General features: G+C 49.2%; 8 protein-coding genes across 8 annotated transcripts; 4 read left to right on the top strand and 4 right to left on the bottom strand.

Annotated features, from left to right (window-relative positions):
* Nucleotides 1-172: 172 nt before the first annotated feature.
* On the bottom strand, nucleotides 173-1,429 carry CPAR01_01569 (uncharacterized protein; the record flags this gene model as incomplete). The annotated part of the gene is made up of 1 exon (XM_060485858.1): nucleotides 173-1,429. The coding sequence occupies one exon, from the start codon at nucleotides 1,427-1,429 to the stop codon at nucleotides 173-175; it is 1,257 nt and encodes a 418-aa protein (XP_060356715.1).
* Nucleotides 1,430-2,332: 903 nt separating this feature from the next.
* Nucleotides 2,333-3,718, bottom strand: CPAR01_01568 (uncharacterized protein; the record flags this gene model as incomplete). The annotated part of the gene is made up of 3 exons (XM_060485857.1): nucleotides 2,333-3,196; nucleotides 3,306-3,583; nucleotides 3,652-3,718. The coding sequence occupies 3 exons, from the start codon at nucleotides 3,716-3,718 to the stop codon at nucleotides 2,333-2,335; spliced, it is 1,209 nt and encodes a 402-aa protein (XP_060356714.1).
* A 1,310-nt stretch (nucleotides 3,719-5,028) lies between these two features.
* Nucleotides 5,029-6,139, top strand: CPAR01_01567 (short-chain dehydrogenase; the record flags this gene model as incomplete). Its single annotated transcript, XM_060485856.1, has 5 exons — nucleotides 5,029-5,070; nucleotides 5,137-5,295; nucleotides 5,364-5,470; nucleotides 5,541-5,857; nucleotides 5,925-6,139. 5 exons carry the CDS (start codon nucleotides 5,029-5,031, stop codon nucleotides 6,137-6,139), a joined length of 840 nt encoding a protein of 279 aa, XP_060356713.1.
* A 3,201-nt stretch (nucleotides 6,140-9,340) lies between these two features.
* CPAR01_01566 (transmembrane amino acid transporter) lies at nucleotides 9,341-10,932 on the top strand (the record flags this gene model as incomplete). The annotated part of the gene is made up of 4 exons (XM_060485855.1): nucleotides 9,341-9,525; nucleotides 9,579-10,012; nucleotides 10,066-10,212; nucleotides 10,280-10,932. 4 exons carry the CDS (start codon nucleotides 9,341-9,343, stop codon nucleotides 10,930-10,932), a joined length of 1,419 nt encoding a protein of 472 aa, XP_060356712.1.
* Nucleotides 10,933-11,828: 896 nt separating this feature from the next.
* CPAR01_01565 (uncharacterized protein) lies at nucleotides 11,829-12,659 on the bottom strand (the record flags this gene model as incomplete). The annotated part of the gene is made up of 2 exons (XM_060485854.1): nucleotides 11,829-12,208; nucleotides 12,263-12,659. 2 exons carry the CDS (start codon nucleotides 12,657-12,659, stop codon nucleotides 11,829-11,831), a joined length of 777 nt encoding a protein of 258 aa, XP_060356711.1.
* Nucleotides 12,660-15,303: 2,644 nt separating this feature from the next.
* On the top strand, nucleotides 15,304-15,798 carry CPAR01_01564 (uncharacterized protein; the record flags this gene model as incomplete). Its single annotated transcript, XM_060485853.1, has 1 exon — nucleotides 15,304-15,798. The coding sequence occupies one exon, from the start codon at nucleotides 15,304-15,306 to the stop codon at nucleotides 15,796-15,798; it is 495 nt and encodes a 164-aa protein (XP_060356710.1).
* Nucleotides 15,799-16,361: 563 nt separating this feature from the next.
* Nucleotides 16,362-17,484, bottom strand: CPAR01_01563 (versatile peroxidase VPL1; the record flags this gene model as incomplete). Its single annotated transcript, XM_060485852.1, has 4 exons — nucleotides 16,362-16,437; nucleotides 16,495-16,683; nucleotides 16,749-16,992; nucleotides 17,061-17,484. 4 exons carry the CDS (start codon nucleotides 17,482-17,484, stop codon nucleotides 16,362-16,364), a joined length of 933 nt encoding a protein of 310 aa, XP_060356709.1.
* A 3,045-nt stretch (nucleotides 17,485-20,529) lies between these two features.
* CPAR01_01562 (uncharacterized protein) lies at nucleotides 20,530-21,906 on the top strand (the record flags this gene model as incomplete). The annotated part of the gene is made up of 3 exons (XM_060485851.1): nucleotides 20,530-20,577; nucleotides 20,630-20,976; nucleotides 21,039-21,906. 3 exons carry the CDS (start codon nucleotides 20,530-20,532, stop codon nucleotides 21,904-21,906), a joined length of 1,263 nt encoding a protein of 420 aa, XP_060356708.1.
* Between the last annotated feature and the right edge of the window lie 389 nt (nucleotides 21,907-22,295).

Below are 22,295 nucleotides of genomic sequence, written 5' to 3'. Positions count from 1 at the left end.
TCATCTACTCAGATTTGACAGAATAATTTTACACTTCATCACCAAAGCATCGGCGTCATAAACCAAGATCGCAACCGCAAGCAAATTTGACCCATTCTGTTTTAACTTTGATGTCATTTTGCCATTCTGTGGTTTGATACACACACCTATGCGTAACTTCCCATCGAATTACTTAAGGTCTTGCAATATCTCTGCCCGCTAGCCAGATGAACAACCAGCTTATTGAGATCATGATCTTCCTCCTCCAGCTCCTCGTCCAGCCTAGACTTCCGGAACGCCAAGCCAACCACGCGCTCATCCCCGTCCACTCCTGCTTACCACCAATGATACCGTCGTGGCGGCCTAGGTAGGCCAAGAGTGCTCTCTGCTTGTAGTTGAAAGGAACAGGATCGGCATTCGAGTTGAGAATGGTCGTGAGATACTCGCCTTTTTGCAAAGCTACCTCAGCCAGAGTGGGTAACGACTCGCCCTCAATATCAGCGGCGTCGCCGAGCGCGTAAACATCGCTCATTGGACTTCCATCTGGATGTAAGACGCGAAGATACTTGTCAGTCAAGATGCGAGGCAGACCGCTCTCTGGCTTTTTGACAGGCAGCTTCTCAACCAAGGTGCTTGCCTTATTGCCCGTAGCCCAAATCAGCAGTCCGTACGGCAAACGCCCGTCCTCCTTCGTGAAGATCGCATCGGCTTCAACACTCTGAATGTGTGACCCGGTCTTGATCTTGACATGCTTCCCTTGCAACGAACTCGTAGCGTATTCGCTCAAGTTTGCGTCAAAAGTGGACAAAATCTTGGGCGCGACGTCGTGAATGGTGATGGTCACCTTACCATCGAGGTGAGGAAACAGAAAACGCATATCTTCAAACCAGAGGTCCCATAGCTCAGCGGCAGCCTCAATACCAATAGCTCCGCCGCCGACAATTCGAATGTTGAGATAGTCTAGCTGATCTTGTTCGCTTGTCGTTGGAAGAGACGCCTTATCGAGCATTTGGAGAATGCGCTGCTGGATCAAGCGGGCATCATTGGTTGTCTTCAGAAAAAGAGCGTGCTCTTTCGCGCCCGGTGTGCCGAAGTCCTGAGTACCGCATCCAGGCGCTATGCAGATCTTGTCGTACCTCACTTCAAAGGTAGTCGGGGCTTCGCCTGCGGTGGGTGCATCAGTCTTGCATCGGACTATCCGCTTTTCAAAGTCGATGTCTTCCGCAAAAGCCTTGTAGTAGTCCATTTCCGTCCTGTGCTTCCGCCTGACCGGCTCTTCCGCAAGACGGAAGTTGAATAGCCCGCATGCCGCGCTGGCCAGCAAGGGAGTGTACTGGATTGTTCGAATTGGCGAGATGACCTTGATATCGTATTTCGCTAGGTCGACTTTTTGAGTGAGGGTGAACCCACCCCAGCCGGTACCAATGACGACGAGGACTGGTTTTGACATGTTGAACTGTGATGCTCTATCCACAGGTCTGAACTGCAGCACTGCTTCCTCGCGCAATGTGATCTTTGACCGACTTCTTATGGTTTTCTCAATCCTTGCTTCACTTGGAACGAAATTATTAACCTTACGTCACGGGTCCCAAACCATCAGCGTGCGGCATGGCAGTTGCGCTTTCGCGGGCTCTTCGGGCAGGGAACGTCATCGATTTTCGGAGACCAAGGAATGTAGCATCGCCTGGCTGGGGGGAAGCTCGGAGGTTTGACACCTTGGTTCGGCAAGATATGACTGGCTGGAGCTGGCTGCCGTAGCTTGGTCCGAACCTAGACAGATGCCGGGAGATCTCCGCGTTCCACCCGGGCCCACTTCTTCGGCTGGATTGGTCCGGTCGATGATGGACGGGGTCCAGGGTTCGTCTAGAAGCCGACTTTCACAGACATACTGTTGCATGGGCTGCTTGAAGGTTTGTCGAGATTGCGGGGAAGCTTTCTTGTCAGCTTGGCAAATTTTCCGGTCAGGCGTCTTTAATGGTGGTGATTTGATGATTGAGAAAACTTGCTACAGTCAAGTCGAGACTGTACAATGTCCGTGTTTGTAGACCTTCTCCTTGCGGACGGGATTACCGGATGTATGAATCCAACTTTTCTAAGCCATGCAACGCAGCACATTCCCACATTGGATCACAACAGGGTCACGGCAACATGTTAGTCTGCAGAAAAAAGCACAATTTGCTTGTTGATAGTACTGCGCTGAAGGTGCGTGAAACAACGTCCTTCGGTCCGTTTTGCTAAAGATGAAGGCAACAGGCTAACGTTACCAGCGTCGAAAAAATCTACATTGTCCCTGTTGTTTTCGTAATATCTGTACTTCATATGCTGCTAGCACAACAACAATGTTGAATCCAAGCTAAGCGAAGTGAGGAAGCAACTCGCTGGCACTAAACACAGCCGATAGTTTCTCTATGTAAGTCGGCTTGAGAATATTGTCGGCATGCAGATCATCTTGTGTCCAAAGAGCATGAAGTAACTTCTTGATAGAATGAAGTTCGCGATCAGGAAGAGTCTTCTCCGCGTTGGAAACCAGATTCAAGATGCGAAGCCTTTCCTCGTCGGTACGCGCTTCACATCCGAATATGAGAAGCGGCAACGGTCTCTCACAGGTGCCCATCAAAGGGAGGAGCTGTAGTCCTCGTTCGACCAAGGCAGCTACGCCAGAATCCTCTCGCTCGCCTTGGTCGGTAGTGCGACTTAGGTACACCAGTGTTGAAAGTCGATATACTTCAGACTTCGCGGCGATCCTCTCCGACTTCAGATCCGCGAGGCTGTACGATGCTGTTACCCGCAAGCTCTCGATTTCCGCTTTGAGTGTTCTGATCTTGCATCGATACTCCTGTGTGTGGGTCTCGGGATTGTCGGATGGTAGAATTTCCGCAACCACCTCGGAGAGAAGACCCAACGGCTGGAAGAATCGCTTACTTTCCAACGATGCTTGGCCCATGATCATCGAAAGCTCAACACGGGCTTTCTTCCTCATCTCTGGCGAAGTGAACGGCCTTGTGTCGCAAATTACCTGACTTGGTAGCAGCGCTTTGGGTTTCCTCCAATGGCGAAGGCTGAATCGAGCTAATATCTCATGATATGATACCCACTCCAGCAACATGGGGGCGTCTGAGACCCTCCAAAATTTCTCAAGCGAGACACTTTCGATGAGAGTTCGCGAAGAACGTAGATAGCAAAGCCAATGGTTTGTTGAATGCGAGCTCTTTTGGGTCTGTAAGAATAGTGAGTGAGAATATTCCAGAATTCCTTTTGCAGCATAACAGCATATGATCTTCACAGACCTTCTGCATAGGTTAGAATACAAGAGAATCATAACATACCTCAAACATGCAAAGAACCATCCCAGCTGCTACGTGTTGAACAGCTTTGTGGGCAGACATGCCTTCAGCAGCTGACAGAGACAGAGCACGCAAGGCCGATAGTTTCAGCTCCTCGGCACGGAATACCGGTCCATACCGATACTGTGCTGAAAATGCAAGCAACGCGTGCTGCAAGGCTTTGCCAGCATGGGAGATTTCCGACAGGGCAATCCGAAGCAATGCTTCTCCTAGGGGTTGACTACTGAAACTTGAAAGATTCGGTCTCAGGGTCTCTCGAACTGAAAAAAAGAGTGAGCCACCGTCAGGCATGCCGCTCTGAGAGGGAGTTCTGAATTCTTATGCTTACAGAAACGGAAAAGGCTTTGGTCGGTGGCATTTGATCCGGACGAGGACCATGGCAGTGGATACTTCATGATGGGACGTATCATGCGCCTAGCAATAAGGAAGTTGTGTACTTCGATGTCCCATGAGGTCGCGTTGATCATATGTAATCGACCTGAAGTATTATTGACCCGAGGGAATAATGCGGCTCGGCTGATAAGTGACCTCTTGCCATCAGTAGCCCTTGGCCAGGACAATCGAAGCCCGTAGCCCTGGCATTTGCGGTTGGATTTGATGCAGTTCGTACAGCGTGGAAACCGGCGGTCACAACTGACTTTGCGATCTGCCGAAACCGTCAATACTCAGAGTGCCTACTAATCAGAGTGCCTACTAATCAGAGCTCTCTGCATAATATGAGCGGACAATGGAGGGAAATGCGTCCAGACGGTTCATTTTGGTGCTCAGAACCAATCGAGTTTAGCGTACCTATGCAAGTTCCACAGCGCTTTTTCGACGATGTTGCGGCAGCCGCATCCCTTGAGTTTGTCATGTTTTTCGTATCGTCGAGAGAATGAGGTGATCCCGAATCGAGAAGAGGAATATGATCACAGACTCATTCGCAAAAAGTTGCTTGCTGACTGGTTTCTAGATAGATCATTCAGAAAGGACGAAGCTGACCACTGTTCGCTTTTGATTTCTAAGCGGGCGAGACGGCGTTGTCTCAGGGGTCGAAGATGCACGCCATCTTAGTGCAATTCACCAGGGTAGACGCTAGGGAACTTCCGACTGACGATTTTACTGGGCAACTTTTTGCGAAGGATGCTCACCCTAGCGTCTCAACAAACTAGCCAATGAAATTTGCATGGGGAACATAAGCACCGAAGAGTGTGTGCATCTTTTTGCGAGACGCAATGGTAGCAGTTCTCCTAGCGTCACTGTGCATGCGATTGCTTACTCATGCGATCTAGAATTCGATGATGATCCCAGAAATTCTCTCCACGTTTCGGGCGGGTGTGCATCTCTCATTACGAGATGTGCAATAACTGTGGAAACCTTCGCCTTCACGAGCGTCAGCAACTCCCAATGATGTGGCGCCGGGTTGGAGAAACCCTCTGATAGCGTCCAGGGTAATGTGGAAAGTGTCCTTCCAGCCTGCATAATTTCGTTGGAAGTTGCACTCGTTTTGGGCAAGGCCCAATCACATTACTCATTCCATGCTCGAAGTCGGGAGGGGCACGGAAACCGAACATACGAGATTGAAGAGGATACGTGTGTATATTAACTGCCATGATGCCTCTGTGCTTCTTATCATTTGGGCTCATCACATCAACTACGCCAGCAGATTCAGCATTCAACCTCGACAGCTAGTAAAACCAATTTCTCTACCACATCACACTCAGAGATGCCTTCCTATCTTATCACAGGAGTCAACCGCGGCATTGGCGTAAGTCAGCCCTTGAGCTTTTCTTGACGTTTGTGTTTGAAGAGATAGAACTGACCAGAGTGACAGTGGGGATTCCTCAAGAAATTATCCGAGGACGCCAATAATACCGTGATTGGCAGCGTTCGCGATAAGGCTGCTGTCGAGAAAAAGATTGCCGAGGAGCTCGGAGACCGTCCCAATATTCACATCGTGGAATTTGAGCTAGTCGACTACGAAAGCATCAAGGTTTGCAAATTCTAATTGGCACAAAACACTGAAGCCTTGGTCTCTGGAAGCTGATGTAGCTTGCATAGAAATCGGTTCCGGAAGTCTCCAAGATCACCGGAGGCAAACTTGACTACCTCATTGCCAACGCAGCATATGTCTCGCCTATCTCGACCTGGCTCCCCATTGGAAAGCAGTACGTCTTTCGCAGAGGCATAGTATAATCCCCAGTGATCAATCACGAACTGACATTGGACTTCTTTCAGAGCTGAAAAGCCGGAAGAGCTTGAAGAAGATCTATTGAAGAGTTTCAAGATCAATGTCGTTGGCAATGTCCACATATTTAGCCTCTTCTTGCCGTTGATACTCAAGGGAGATGTTAAGAAAGTCATTGCCATCAGCTCCGGTATGGCCGATCATGAGATGGTTAACCAGTACCGCCTCGAAGTCAGCGCCCCCTACTCCATCAGCAAGACAGGCGTGAACATGGCCGTGAGCAAGTTCCACGCCCAGTATGCCCAAGACGGAGTCCTTTTCATGAGCATCTGCCCCGGAATTGTGGACACTGGACACAACCAGAAGCGTAAGCCCCTCTGACTATGGTGGACTATAACTGTTTTAGTCCCGAAACTAACCATCATTTGTTTCAGTAAGCGAGGTGCACCAGGAGTACTTTCTGAAGACCGGTGCCATTTTCAACGAGTATGCGCCCGGTGTTGCGCTCGCTACTCCGGAGGACTCTGTCAATGATGTTCTCAAGGTCATCTACGACTCCAGTCTTGAGAACGGCAGAGGTGGCGAGTTCATCTCTCACTTGGGCACCAAGAGATGGTTGGAGGCCGGCGCAGGAAGCGTTGCTCTTTGAAGGACACATAAATGCTCAACGGTCTAGAACTGAGACGTATGATTGTCGAATGTTTGCAGTCAGTCGGGTAGAGAACCATCACTCGTTGCTTCCCAATACCGAAAACCTACAATATTCGAGCCTTTACCAGTTCAGTACCTATGGAACAATCCCAGAATGGCAATCAGAGAGGTGTGGAAAGTAAAGCCATGGCCCGTGATTCATACTTGTGATTGTAGTGGAGGCAATTGATTAGACAGGTACACCTTTGGGGGAACAGGTCACTTACTAACTCATAGCCACTCTTTGTGAAATCGAGTATTGTTTTAGGCGACAATCACATCAGCTAGATCACGATTGTCGAAGTACAGCGCTCGGCATACAGCTCTTATCATCGTGAGAACTCATGACACGTGCATGCAGGTTACTCAGCTTACTGAAACATCAGCTGACCTGCGGTACAGGTCAGCCTGGACTACATATCACGCACACATGCTTCTTGAGGCACCTTACTGGATGAGTCTGCTTGCCCACGATGATGTAATCAGGGGGGGTAACTTACTTCAACTAACCGTGCAATCTGTCTATTCCTCTTGGAATCGCTGATTTTACCTAAGACGACACAGAGGACAAGCAACTCATACCACATTGCCACGAGAGAAACTACCAATACTGCTCATTCTTAACTTCTACCTGACACTGACACCTAGATATCTCAATGCTGATAAACTGTCTTATGATGCACAGGGGCTCTGTTGTGATCATTATCACTGCATGTGATCTGGTGTCTCACGATGCTGACGACCTACAGTGTCCAAGTACACACCTGCCGTCATCAAGACTCAAGCGATAATATCAAGTATCTGGTACTTCTTCCGACCCCATACCAGCCTTACCAGGTCATAGACATTCTTCTTCCAATTGAAATTGATTGTCTGACATCAACGAACTAAGGTAATACCATTCGAATGATTTGTACTGTTGTGTTCCAGGTCACAACCGAGACATGGACTGCTCTGAACACGGCGTGGGGGCTCATACTGCCATAAACAAAGACAACATGATAATGAAAATAAGTAAGGCCATATCCCTTAGCTCAGTTGCTTATTCTCACCATCAAACTCAGAACCTACTTGCATCACGTTGGATCCATTTCCAGTCTTCTTTTGGATAAGCACTCAGCCAGAGGCAAGTTCACTAGCCATCACTATGAAGCTAACTACTTTTGCCATCTTCTCATTCAGGGGTCAAGCTCTGTCAGCCACTCTGTTGAAGCGCGAATGCGGCGTGCCACCAGGCGCACATTGCGATATTGTCGGCCGGATCAGGTGCGAATTTAACGGAGGACATATGATACATTTGGAAGAGTAAGGAGAAGTTTTGCGGAGAATTTGATTGGAAGCCTATGTTAACCCTTTGCAAACTTCAAGATGCATTGCGCTGCTGATAATACTCGGTCGTATGGCTCGAACTGCGCTGCGGCTGGTAAATCTTGCCTTTGCAAGACGGACATTTGCGCTGTTTGAACATTCAACCCGGCCTGAAGGACGAGGAAAACAGAGGGAAAATGGCTATGGCTTTGACTTGACACCAATATAATGTGCTCTGGACAGGCTGTTTCCAGTGTAATCCTCGTATTAGGGTTATCGTGTAAAGCCAGAAAACGCGAATCGCTCCTTGTCCACTCGCTTCCCATCTAGTGTGAGAATAAGTCTCTGCCTATCCATCAATAAATCTCAGCCAAGTGGATATGGCACATTTGCAGTCTCACGGATTCATGGCGACGTTGGAATGTGCTAATCCATCATGCTGAAAATCCAATTCGCAAATTCAGAATTGGAAATCTCACGAAAGGGGCTTTCCCTTCACGTTGTCCCTTACTCATACAAGGACATTTACAGTCGAGTATCTGATTGGAATTGTTCACACTTACTTACTAAAAGAATCTTGAAAACAAAATCTTGAGATCCGCAACAAGTAGATAGTGCTATCCTCCATTGGAATCATTCGAAGATAAGCATTCTCACCGTTGAGCATTTCGTGTTGTTTGAGAGCTGAGACCCAAGCTCCAAGCCTCTAGACCCCGACTTCAACTGTGGGGGCCCATAGTGGACAAGTCCCCTGTTTCCCCACAATGTTGCTTGGCTAAAGTGCTGCCGCCAGCCCGCAGTCCTGGGCAGATCACCCGCCGCTATGAGATCATCTGGGCCGAGTGACTAATGACCCACAAATGAGTAGAAAAGTCTGAATCCAAAGCGATGCCAGTTGGGCGATAGGAACTGGTCTCGTCGAGAACCTGATCTCCAGGGCGTCCATCGTGCTTGATTACCCCTTTTGAGCGGCCAGGTCAATGTCTTCTGTGATATTTGTACTTGTGAGTCAAGTATTGCGCTAATAGATTTGATGGTTAAGGGGGAAGTTAAGGTTTGCTTCCCAGCTCGTCGAATTAACCTGCCACTCCAACTATAACTCCAAAGAAGCTGACCTACTTTATCATGCATTACATCAAAACATATGGCATTCAGATTTCCGTCGGCAACGACAACACCCCTGATCATAATTAAACTTAAATAAGACTCACAGAAGGCACATATTTTACTGACATTTCATTGTGAGGCGAAACCGCCAAAGTCGTACCGCTGAACTTGCCGCTGGCGAGAACAAGGCGGATCTTGGCGTCCCCGTGCGGGCCAAAAGTGGATTGAAAGACGTAACAAGAACTGCTGAATTTTCGCCCGCCGTCCCATTCTCTAGGCGGAGGTTCCAGATCCAGTAATGCCTTTTCTTTTTTATCGTGTCAGAAAATCTTGAGCCGAATGTCATTCACGCCTTGGTCGGCTCAGATGGCGCGGAATGAACCCGCGTGAGTCAATCCAAAGTTGCCGAAGGTGAGAGGAACCGGAATGTCGTCTTCTTGAAATCATTCTTCCCTCAAACATATGCCGACGAGAACCGTTCCCGAACAACTCAGAATCCGGGGCCCCTCAAAGTTAACCGCTGCAGGAACAAGCCATTTCTCCACCGATCCAAGCTGCGTGTTCATGTTGGCCTGTTGATTTCGATCGACTCTATTCGAACGCTCCACCGAGCCTGACTGGTTCCACCTTCTCCGCGGTTCAGCAAGTCGAATTGTGAGGGAATCGCGATCGAGGCCAGGATCTCCCACCACTCGGTTCCTACATACTTACCGAGTCTTACCCCGGATTGCGCAATACAGAAATCATGGGGAACGAGGCTGAAGCAATGAGAGCGCCTGTCGATCCTGAGCGTCAAGATTTGCCCAGCCATCAAGGATCAAAAGGCCATGAGCAAGATCCCATTGCGCCACCTGCGTTCTCGACGGGCTCGGGCGGCATCATCGAGAAGGAAGAAGGCGAATTGATCAACTTCAAGACATTACATTGGCTGTAGGCCTCTTCTACAGCAAGATTTACCTAGAGATATGCTGACGTTGTTACAGGCAAGGAGGCATCGTCCTCGTCGCAGAGACAGTCTCTCTAGGAATTCTATCGCTTCCGTCCGTCCTTGCAACTGTTGGACTGGTCCCCGGAGTCATTCTCATCTGCGTAATCAGCGCTCTTGCGACCTACTCTGGTCTTCTCCTCGCCGACTTCCGGAAACAGTACCCCTTCGTCCAGCACTTCGGCGATGCTGTCGAGTTAATTGGAAGGCCCATTGGTATGGGTGGCATCTTCCGAGAGGTCTTTGGATGGGCCCAGACTATTCTGCAGGTTTTTCTGATGGGAGGTCACATTCTCATGTGGACTATTTGCATGAATACTCTCACGAATAGTACAACATGTACCGTCGTCTGGGCTGCTGTTGGAATGCTGGTTTTCTGGGTCTTCAACGTTCCTAGGACCTTGAAGTGGACGAGCTGGATGTCAGCAACTTGTAAGTCATCAGACGGCTCTTGATTGTCATGACTGGTTGCTAACTTCCGCAAGCCTGCGTATCTATCGTGGTGGCTGTCCTAATCACGGTCATTGACGTTGCCATCGAGAAGCCCATTGGAAGTGGGTCGATTGACGTCTTCAAGTCCCTCGGCTTTTCTCCCGCTTTTCTGGCTGTCACCAACATTGCAGGTGCATTCTGTAAGTAATCCACACAATGAAAAGATCAGAAACCATACGGACTTCGGCTCACAAAATCCCCTTCTAGCAAGCCATTCGATCTTTTTCAGCGTCATCGCCGAATTCAAGAACCCCGACGATTGGCCAAAAGCACTTGCCTTCCTTCAGATCACGGATACAACCCTCTACATTATTGCTGCCGTCATTATCTACGTTTACGTGGGCCCTGATGTCCCCTCGCCGGCTTTATCTGCGGCAGGTAGCGCAACTATCAGGAAAGCGATTTGGGGTGTTGCTATTCCCACGATTGCCATCGCTGCCGTTATTTACGCCCACGTTGCTTCTCAATACGTGTTCACACGTATCTTTGGTAACACCAAGCATGTTGTTAGAAGAACCCGAGTATCTACAATCTCTTGGCTTCTAATCACTCTGGGTATCTGGGGAATTGGCATGGTGATTTCCGAATCCATCCCTGTCTTCAACAATCTGTTGGGCCTGGTCTCTGCTGCCTTTGCCAGCTGGTTCTCCTTTGGACTGCCAGGCATTTTCTGGCTCTGGATGCACAAGGGTAACTGGTTCTCAACCTGGCAGCAGAAGTGCCGGTTCGCGGGGTCTTCGCTACTTTTGCTTGTGGGAATCCTGCTTTGTGTACTTGGATTGTGGGTCTCTATTGAGTCTATCGCGAAGGGTGGATCTTCCGCGAAACCATGGACATGCGCCAGCAACGCCGCAGAGTGAGGTACCTACCATCTTAGTTGGGGACATTGACACATGTAGTCGAGTCCTGTGTATTACCATAATGCGACATCTCTATCATTGAACTCACGGGACAGGGGTCTTTTAATGAACCACAACTGACTTATGGCTGTATGTTCTCGACCTAACACGCGATGGCTCGTCCGTATGTTGCGTTGGTGACTGCACGGAAGTTGATGGTACCCGACTGCCTCAAACGTGTTTTTTCGACCTAAGTTGTTACTTTGCTCGCACGAGCAAAGGGCAACATAGTTGTACAACACTACTTCGGCAGAAAGTCTGCGATACGCACGGTGAAACGGGAATGGGCGGGGGGTAGTCCTCCAGCACTCGGACCAGGTTGCCTGGCACCCACGCACCCCGGCACGCCTGGGTAATTTTATTACAAGCATTGCAAGCCGTGTCTTAGTCATGACCGGCAATGGGTTTCCTCTTTTAAGCCCAGCTTACTGCTGAGTTGGCAAATCGCATGCAGTGCAAACATCTATTCCAGACTTTTTGTCGCAGGCCTTGCAGCACCTCAGAGGCGTGATACACTTGCTGCTAGCTAGGGTGCGCCTGGTTGGTAAGCACCTCGTCGTACAGAGACAATGTTCACATCCCTTGCAGCATGTCATCTCACTTAAATTCAGCACGAAGAAAGCGTGTTTGTGGATTAAATCGTTTGAAATTCCTGTTGGTATCTATGTGACAGACTACACATTATTTGCAAGAACAAGCCCCTCCTGTTGAAATAAATCATGGCTTCATCAAGGTGCGCGCGTGTATGGGCACCCCCGTATAAACAAGAAGTTCGGTCACATATGTGCAGAGTTCCACCCTCCAGCGGCCCCCAGCGGCTATTTTTTGTTGTCCCTTCGGAATTGCACGAGGCAAATTTACAGAACGAGAGCGAAGATGGCGGCAGCCAAACCGGCACCGGAGAAGGTCATCAGCGCAGCGCCGGCGGTGACAACGGTGGTGGCCGTGGGAGAAGCACCACGGGTGCCGTTGGTGTGGGCAGTAACGGAAGCGGTGGCAGTAGCGGCGGTGACGGCCTTGGTGGCGGTTCCGACACCCTTGTTGTCGTTGCCGGTGCCGGACGAGCTGCCGGAAGATCCGGAGGAACCGGAGGAGCCCTTGCCGCCGGTAGCGCAGGTGCTGAGCTTGTCCTGCATCTCCTGGAAGATACCATCGAAGTGAGTGATTTCATCGCCACCCTTGCCACCGGCAGGGAACTTGGTGGAGATGGAGGTCATCAAAGTGTGGACGTTTCCGCCTGGAAGATGTTAGCGGCGTGGTCTTGGAACCCTGCGCCATGAAAGCGACTTACCAATCTGAGCAACCCAGGAAAGAGTGCTGTCGCAGATACCTGCCTGGGCGAACGAAGGAACCTTGTCGCTCAGGTCAACAAGAAGCTTGTCGCCAGCGGCGTTGAGCTCGTCGGAGAGGGGCTGGAAGGCGATGGCCTCATCCATGGTCAGAGCCAACATGGCAACCGCGTTGTAAGTGGCAGTGCGGATGGTGGTGAGCATGGTGGAAGAGGCATCCTCGAGATCCTTGCCATCACCGCCAGCGTAGGCGCAGATCGAACCATCAAGACTCTGGATGCCATTGAGGACGGTGGTCATGATGGTGTTGACCTGGCTGAGCTCACGCGCGCAGAGCTCAGGGGTAGGGGTCGCAATGACGCCAGCGGCGAGGAAGACGATGGGAGTGGTGAACTTCATTTTGATGGTTGATGGAATGAGAGTAATCAAAGAGTGACTGGTAGCGAGTGATGTTGGAGAGGACGAAGAAGCAGGCTTTTGAAGGCGGGTGGCTGTTTTGATGCTGTTGACTGATGATCTAGACATGGGAGATCGACAGTCCATGTGCAGTGTTTATATATCCATGCCAACTTGGCCATCCCAGAGTTGTAGATCGCTCTGACTTTCTTCTCAACCCCCTGAGTTACCCCAGATAATCTTAGGCGCGAGGTAGAATCTCACGTGTGTGGGATAACGGGCGATGGCGGCTAAGATTTCTCAAACAACGCCGGCGCAATTGCTATTTTTTCCGATTGTCTTCCTTTCCCTCCCTCTAGCCTTGTGCTCGGACAAGCATAGGATCTGACCATGATCGATTTTTGGTGCGCGGCAAATGATCAGCGGCGGGTGGTGAGGGCGCCACGCGCACGCTAGATCAAGCCGTTTCTTTTTATGCGGACATGGCGCGAACCTGGGGGGATTAATCAGGAACGCGCCACATCCTGTGCACCCCCAAACGAGTCATATTTCGAGAAATTGGAGGGGACTTTTCTTTCTAAGCACTAGTCTACATGCATGTCTAGTAGTAATAAGCTCTTCTGCGCAGGCTTCCAAGTCTAGCTGCTCGCGGGCGAACACAGGCGTTGTGACTGACCGCGTGCGGCTTGGCAGCTGTCTCGCCGAATGGCTCAGAAGGATCACAATGGCTGATTCAGACAGGCTTTCAGCTGGCGCAAAGACCTGATGGATTGGCCTTAATCAGCATGCCACAGATCAGAGTGCTTGGCTTCGCGTTGTTCTAGACCTTGTCTCGAGGCTCGCTCAGACTGTTATGGTTGTCCTGGCTGCATTCATGGCAAACAACCTCAAACACAGTCAGGATAAGCGCGTTATAGTAGCTTCCATTTCAACTTCGGCCCATTCTGGAAACTTCATTGCGGAAGAGCTGTGCACATCTTCGTTGCCCTGCTCGTGACTCAATTAGTGCAATTGTGCACAGAACTTCAGCCGCTCCCGCAACTCGCCCACCTCATTGTTTCCAAACAAGAAACCGTAGGGCCGGCATATGAGAGGTCGGTTGTGAAGTATGGCATCATGGCGCTGCCTTGCGGCTGAGGTTGGTTTCGGTGTTTCCCGCTGTGACTAACCACCCGCTTTTGCAACGTGCAGAGTTGAAAAGCTGGAGGCTTGAGAAGCTTTTGGCACGGACAGAATTTGAGGGCTGATAGTGTATTGAGCGTCCGAAGAAGCCAATTCAGCCTCGTGAAACTGGACTCACGGATCATTCCTCCTGCGTTCTGTCAGCCCCACTCGGACAAGCAGCTCGTCCAGCAGATGTGCCTGGTTTCAACAGCCAAAGCTTTGCGCTCGAGCCCATGGTAGACCACGGCGAGACCCCCTCTGAACATGTAATTTCAGAGAGAAGAATAGTAGAACGCCAAGTAGAGGCCGTAGATCATTCTAAGTGCAACGTCGCCCTCATGTTTTCTTCTTTCCTCTGTTCCAGCCAGCCTGTTCCCACCTCCCAAGACCATGCAGGTCTCGGTGTGCAATATAAGTCAGAGGAAGTGCCGTGGATCTTTGCAGACAGAAATTGTTGCAATTTCTGAAGATCTTCCCGTCTTCTTCAGTTCTGCCGCAATTTGATGTTATCAACTTCTCAGTTATCAGGATATCTAACAAGCAGTAGGTGAGGTATAGGAACTGGCGTTGGACGGCACATAGAGACAGAGAAGCAGTGATGCAACATACTGATATGTGTCTTCAGATACCTCAGGTAACGGCCAAGATGTTGACACGCCAAATTTAATAGCTCAGGTGTTCCTGCCAGGTCGGTCTCGGAGATCCGGGATAAGGCCCTTGTCTATTAGCAGTACTCAGAAAACTGAGGAGACGTTGATCATACACGCATCTTCCATAGCGGACATTTCTTTATCACACCTCGACTCAGCGTCATAGAGCTCGGGCTTTCATTCGAGCACTTTTCGGATTCTTGAAAAACGTGAAGACCTCAGCACCGCTCTAGGACTTCCAGATATGCAACGGTGAAAGCTTCTAGTCACTCCTTGATGATGCATTGATGATACATGAGACCTCTGTGTGATTAACACAGCACATTTCCACGTACTTACCTCAACTATAGCTAGAAATTTCCATTCTGAGCTCCAATTGAACTCAAAACAGAGAATAGTAATCCTTGAATGGTGCATCCGAGGGATGCGTGAATTTACTAAAGGTTATTCGAGGGGCTAGCAATAAGTTACGACGAATGAGAACCTAGTCGTCTGATGTATGGCCAGATGTACCGCATCGCGGGGTATATAGTGAGAAGACAGCCGAGGACATCATTGGTCGTGTTTAGTAATCCGTCTCGGCTGGTACTTTCCTCCCAGTCTGAAGTCTTCCATATATTCATGTGAGAAAGTATTAAATGTGGAACTACAAAAGAAACCCAAGCGGCCTGACTACCTGAGGTATCCCCTGTGTCTGAGCTCATATCTCAAATACAGCCTCAGCTTCCTACGTTCGAAGTCTTACATGTTTCAACCTGTACAAACATCTTCCCGAGACCCCAAACACATCGACGACCAAACTCTACAGAATCGTCGAAGAAGACTCGCCAACCATGTCTCAACCAGTCTATCAGATAGTAGTAACTGCTGATGAGGACAAAACCACAGCCTCGAAGCGACGTGCTATCTACCTCCGTCCATTTCTCCTCTTCTGGCTCAATTCCCTTGTCTTCGAAGTTGCAATGCTCATAGTCAGCATCGCTGCCTTTTCAGGATGGCGCAGCATGTTCCCTAAGTTCATGTGGACCATCGTATTTTGCCCTCTGGGCATGGGAGGCGCCATGGGAGGCCTCATCAATGCCTTCATTGTCGATCGCATCTACGGAAAGCGAGCAGTCCATTTCGTCGCAATCCTGAGCGTCCTGGTTCTAGGGGCGTGTAACAACCTATGTTATAACTTGGATCTCGTGTTCGGATGGTTTGGTGCCCAGGACCATTTCTGGTGGTGGCACTGGCGGTATCTGGGGGTTTGGTTTGTTGGGTACTTCAACGGCAGGATGATGTTCACGGATGAAGGACAAAAGTCACTTGCTGATTTGGGTGTTTAAAACTCGAGTGGATTTGAGAGGTCGTTTATTATTTATGTGTTGTCTTATTCACGAAAGATCTAAGACAGGTGTTATCTTTCATATAGCCACAACTATTCAAAGAGAAGTTGGTTATTGCGGAATAATATACATCAAAAGGACTTTTATGAACACACTTGATATACCTAGGTACATGTGGGAGTGCACGTTCAATTCATTTCATCACTAACCTATCTTGTCTACTGGGATCAGAGTCCAAGATACAGAATTTGCGCAAGAAATCCGAGAATCAAACCTATGTAGCGATAGTAATGTGCAATTTGTTTTAGCCATATGGTATTTTTCGTTTGAAGCCGAAATTCAAATTACAGGTCATTTGGGGTCAGGTCAGAGTACGTATTTTTGTCTAATATTTTATAATACTGAACATTAATCATTAAACTCTATCACGTCATTAATCTCGTGTGATCGGGAGATCTACCACACCGGCAGCTAACGTACAGCCCCCAAAGAATAAGATATTAACATCAAATCATCGCCACGTTCAGCACATGCGATCAACGCGGAGCCAGCGCTTTAGGAACTCAGAGCCTGGTGATACTGTCGGTGCAATCAGCCAGGTTGTTCTTATCATTTCCAAACAGTGCCATTTTTTCCATGCTACTCCGCGTCAGTAATAGAGCATAAATACAATTTTCTCATTATGGAGTAACTCACGCGTTGGTAAAGCTGCTGCTCCACTTATTCTGCTGTCCGATGAAGCCCTGGAACTTCTTTCCGATGTCTCCAGAGGTAGAGGTGGAGATCTTGGAGTCCGACGGGAACACAAAGACGCCCGGTGCAGCAGTGCCCTTGGTCGCGAAGTCGTATGTCTCCTTGTAGTAGCTGACGTCCCATTTTCCAGGCCTGGTAGTGAATGATCAGCATTTGTATAACGATGTTGAATTTCATGACACGATGAGGCGACTTACGTTGAGTCTTGGGACGCGTTGGCCTTGGTCGTATCGACAAAGTTTTGCGTCGAGGTGCTGTGAGCCCCCAGGAGCGCAGCAAGAGCCTCGGCGTCAAGGCCCTTCTTCTGGAAGAGTGCAACGAGTACGTCGGCGGAGGCAAAGACGTCAGGCAAGCCACCATCCTTGGCAGACGTGGTGCTGTCCGCACGGCCGATGAAGGTCTTCACCTTGGGCCCCCCGGGGCAGAGGAAGATTGCGGCATCTGAGGCGTGGGATATCAGCAAAAAAATACTTCACACGTGACTTTTCTGATTTCATAGCGAGACTTACTTCCAGCGAAGACAATCATGTCCGCAACCGTAGTGTTGTACTTGGTTGCAAGACCCTGTAGAACACCGGCAATTTTCTGCAGGCCCCTGTTCTCGCTCCTGTTGAGTTCGACATCAGGGTTGACACCGACAATTAGCGAGCCGTCGCAGCCACCGTTGAGGCCTTGGGAGGTGTCCCAGGAGCCACAGTCATGGAAGATTGCGCGGATAGATGCGCGTGCGAGATCGTTGCACTGAGGACCACTCATGAAGAGAGAGTTGAGCTCAGTGTTGACTTGCTTCCAGACTGCTGGGCACTTGGCTCCGCCGCGAGTGTCAAGATCCTTTGCGACGACGGCACCAGAAGAGGCATCTTCAGCGTGGGGGAGGACTGCGGCGTTGGCGAGTGCCAAGAGGCCAGTGAGAAGGAGGCTTGAAGCGTGCATTACGAAAGAAAGATCGGGCGATGATGCGGTCGACGGGAAGGAAGACGTGCAGTGTCTTGGCAGTGGTTGCTGTGGAAGATGTCCGAGAGAGGATGCCAAGAAGTCAAGATTCTTAATGTGAATACACCATCTTTATAGATGTGAAGAATAACTCAAAATCCCTGCTCTTTTCAGACATTCTCACTTTCTCACATGAACTTCAGGTTCGATCTAGACGCATCAGAAAGTCCGGTGGCTAGGTCAAGCCATCATGTCGGCCCCGGTGGTATGTTTACCCCATGGGCAAGCCGAAGGCACTTGGACTGTCATCGCAGCTGACACACCCCTTAGCCAGGCTTCGTTGTACTACAAAGTGTTGTGAATCGGGTGTTGCCGACAGCCTGGGAAGCTTACGGAATCCGATGTCTCTAGCGTCTAACGGCATGCGAAACGGACATTGTATTTTCGGTGACGGCTGAGCAAGTCCGGCAGAGCTAAGGCTGTTAGCGCGCTTACACCTTGACGCCAAAGTTACCCTCGAACCAATGAGAGAGACACCATTTCCAAAAGGAAAGTAGTTTGAAGGTAAAGAGAGCCGCATGGACGTGGACAAAGAAGCACAAAAGGGGAAGAGTTCGATCGTGAAACACAGGAACAGAGCGCGTCCAGTGCCATGGGTCCTAAGGTCTTTCATTCTCTATCAATTCAATCCAGGTTGTACTGCAGATACGATGTCTATTCGCCGCATATGCCAGTAGAAGAATCCACGTGTAACAAGTGGCTGCGTGAGCAAAACGGGATCCATTCGCAGCCGAGTCCTGACCAGACTACTGGGTCCATCACAGATCTTGACGCTTAATTATCAAGATTCAACGGCTCCGTGTAGCGCTGATGTCAGTCAGTCAATGAAGTTCTGTCGGCGGTTATGTCAATAGCCTTCGGCCAAAGCCTATCATTTATACTCTACCCTTCAGACCAGCCATACGGCGTCAACCACCGACTTTCATATGATGACCCAAGCTACTCATGTGAAAAGAGTTGAAGTCCCCCATACTGATCGTCTAGAGGTAAGCTGACATGCGCATTTGAAGTGTGACTTTTGCGGCCAGTAATTATGTCGGGTAAGACAGGGCTCCTGAACCCTTTACCCCAATTGCATGCGCACTGATTCCACAGAGGCCCAGTGCCTCGCACCAAACTACAGGCTTTGGCCAGTCTATTCACGATCCGAAAGACGTCTCTGGAGGTGCAGACTGGGCACGGGCGCGACGGACCATTCCTCGGCCGATGTCTGCAGCGTCATGCAGATTCAAGCCCCCGTGATTGGCTACTTTCGTCCGAAGCCATGGTCTGGACCGCCATTGCATTGCAGTTCACCTCAACCTCCTTCGATACATGGCCAAAGCGTGGAGTCTCTAGGTGCTTGGGAGCAGCACGAAATCTAGCCATGCAGTTTCCATTCAATCCTTTACAACATAGAGAGGTAAGAGCTGGAGTAAGGACGAGGTTGTCAAAGTCTGGCAGTGTTCGTCCTTGAAATTCAGCTCGCTTACAGCTCGCAGTACCTTAGATTGCAAGACTCAGAGACCATGGCTGAACCAACGTGATAAGATAGGGAGTAGCTCGGATCACATTAATTTTGACAATACCACTGTTGCTTTATGCCCACATACGAAGACATACTTCTATCCATTGATAGTGAATGCACTTTAGAAGCAGACGATTTTCTTTGCTTTGTTACGTAGCTCAGCCATGATAAGGGACCTACTCACCCGTCCTAAACTTGAATTGTAGATGGCAATCCATATAGGGAACGTCGCTGGATCTTGTTCCCCCAATCTTTACCGATATGGCAATATCTCGACCTCACCCTGGATAGAGAAAGCGAATCTCAAGATGAGTTCCACAGAGCGTTTGATTCCAAGAGGTCTGGGATGGTTCGTCTACATTGTTCCCAAGTGAAATAAAGGAATCCAAAGGTTGAAGGTGCGCTTGAGATAAGCTGTCCAGTAAAATGTCATAGAAACAACTGCGAAAAATAGAGGAAAATGGGTCTCGGCAGGGTTGCCAAAGCTGCAAAGGAAGAGAGATACTTGCGGGATCTCATGCTAAGGGTGGTTAATGAAAGCGAGATGTGGATGAATGGAGATCATAAAATCAGATATGGGCATGAAAGTTTGGCAGTCGCTTTGAAGGGCACCTTAAGACTTGACAGCTTCCAACACGAGACGTCCCAAGAAAAGTACGCATCAACGGGAACGAATCAGCTTGAATGTCTCACTGTCACCTTTGTATTCAATGCTATCAGTCCTCCACACTTATTTCCGTTCCTCGAATTGAAGTCTCTCCAACCGCCCTACTCCGACATCAATGAAATTCAACCTGCTACCATTGCCCTGAGATCATAGGTCCTGATCAGTCTGAACTCTGGTCGCTGAACAAGCTGCTAGACCTTTTGTAAGAAACATGTCGTTCATATCTTGTTCAGTGTGACGTAGGGTAGCATCTTACATGTGCCCGCAATTATTTGTGGTAAAGGGGGGCACAGGGAAGACCAGTAAAAGTCAAAGAAAGAAGGTGGATGAAGTTTGCTACGGCCAAAAGCTCCAGGGATTCTTGTTCTGACAAGAACATAACTTCTGTGTCCAGTCGAAGGGGTGGGTGGGTCTTCATGTTAGCTGACAGAAAATCAAGAACACTGTTCATACGTGGAGTTTTCATCGAACACTGTTCATACGTGGAGTTTTGATGTTCAAAAGAGATGGAAATCTTCAGACAAAGAGCACTAAAGCATGCAGCCATCTTACTATATAAAAAGCAATTGTCTGCCCATGCAGGGCCTTACCAGAGTCACGGCATAGACGCATTTCAGCAGCCTCTGTATCTGCCTCCTACCCCTGTCTGTACCTATTCATAAGGTCATTCCATTTTCTGGTTTATTTCTGAGATCGATGGTGAAGGCTCACTGTGGTCTTCTTCTCCCATCAGCCAGCCAGGTCATCGACACAGCCTTTTCCCCCTCTTTTCCCCTTCCGCTTTCTTCTACGCCTCTTCTCAGGCTCCTCCATGGCCTCAACACAGTCCACCCTAGGAAGGGGTTCATTCATTCCAGTTGTAAGTGGTATTGGTTTTGCACTCGGGACGACATGAGGACCAACACTTTTAGCTCCATATTCCTGAAACCGGAACACTTTACTACAAGATTGGCACAGACAATCCTGTGGACAGTCCTAGCACTCCCGAAGTTGCGAGATTAGCCGCGGCGATCATAGAAGAACGGTTCACTAAGCTGCACAAACGCGAAGCCTGGGGCAACCTGGTGGATGTCCCCCGCGAAAGCAAGAGGGCGTTTGGCAACGTCATTGGAAAAGCCAGATGGAAGGTTCCTAGGGAGAAACTCTTCGTGTTACTCAGAATCCAAGAGCCGACGGGGGAGACTGATTCCTTGGCTCGCAGCCTAAAAGATAGGTTTGATGAAAGCTTGAACTTGATGGGACTCCAAAGTGTGGACCTGTAAGATGTCTCCCCTTCTGTCCATCAATCGTCACGTGCGGTTGCCGACTCATGTTACCCAGGCATGCTAACATCAGTGTCAGTGTTGTTGTGCATAGTAAAGGGGGCCCCGAATCAAAAGAGGACCTCGACCCAAAAGAGAAATCCGATTCCAAAGAGAAAGTGGATCGAGAAGACTTCAAGAAAGCTTGGGCAGAGCTAAGAAAAGAAGTCATGGGTCAGAAAGATGGAAAAAGAAGAGCCCAATTCATTGGTGTGTCAAAGGAAAAGGTTGTGCCAAAGGAGGAAGATGTGCCAAAGAAGAACGAGACTTTCGTCCTTGTCGAAGGGCCCCAACCCCCGGCAATCAATTACGAACAAGACGGTGAATCTAGTGACTTGACTTCCTTGATCAAGGAATGTGGACTCAGAGATGCATTTTTCGTGCGTCTTGCCGACATTCCCTCAAACAAAACCATAGTCCCGGATAAGGAAGAGCCACTAGACTTGCAGCCCGACAAACTGCCAGACCAGATCTTAATGGAGGTCGACGTTACGCGCCAAGGGGAAGGACTGTCATCTCGATTAGTTCGCCGTTTGGGTGTTGTGTACAATGCAAAACTTGAAGAAGATCGGAAAAAGAAAGTGGAAGAAGAAATTCGGAACGATGAGAACCTCCAAATGCTGAGCCCAACGCAGAAGAAACAACAGGCTGAGAAACGGGCGGCAGAAAAGGACGCACAGGTGGCAGAACAGCGCAAACAGCAGCGCGAAGGGTGGCGAAAAACAATTAGTCGAGTGGATAAAAAAGCTGAGGAGCGTCAGGAGAACGCGGAGAACGAGAAGGACACGACAGCCAAAGAAATGCAACACTCTGAAAACATAGACAAGGCAGTCGGTGTCAAGGTCAAGTCCTTTTTTGGATGGGTTGAGAAGCCAATGAAGGCCTAAGGTAGTTCACGACAACTAATCCCCGTTGAAAAATTGACTCCTTAATCAGTAGAGTGCCTCAGAAAGTGCTGCTCAAGTTCTTTCTGATTTACCAGTTATACTAGTATCGTTATATATTTGCAAAATAGTCCTACAGCCTACTACCTCGTGCATCATGATCAAGTGCTAGAGTACATGATTCTTGCCACCTCAAGTGATATCAACTGCTTCACTTGATCGTTTTCGCTCCACAATATTAGATCCTGGGAGATATTGGCTCAATCTTCAACCTCGTGAGACATATGAAGGTACGAGTGATTCGCCACAAAAAAATCGGAGTAGAAAAATTAAGGGAAACTCTACCTATCACAGCGCACAAAGTTGGAGATACTGCTCGGTGCAAGGGTGTC

Source organism: Colletotrichum paranaense (genome assembly GCF_030867605.1).
Source record: "Colletotrichum paranaense strain IMI 384185 chromosome Unknown Scaffold_1.1, whole genome shotgun sequence".
Taxonomy (NCBI): domain Eukaryota; kingdom Fungi; phylum Ascomycota; class Sordariomycetes; order Glomerellales; family Glomerellaceae; genus Colletotrichum; species Colletotrichum paranaense.
Note: the sequence above shows the minus strand (reverse complement) of the source record. Positions and strands in the feature narration are given on the sequence as shown.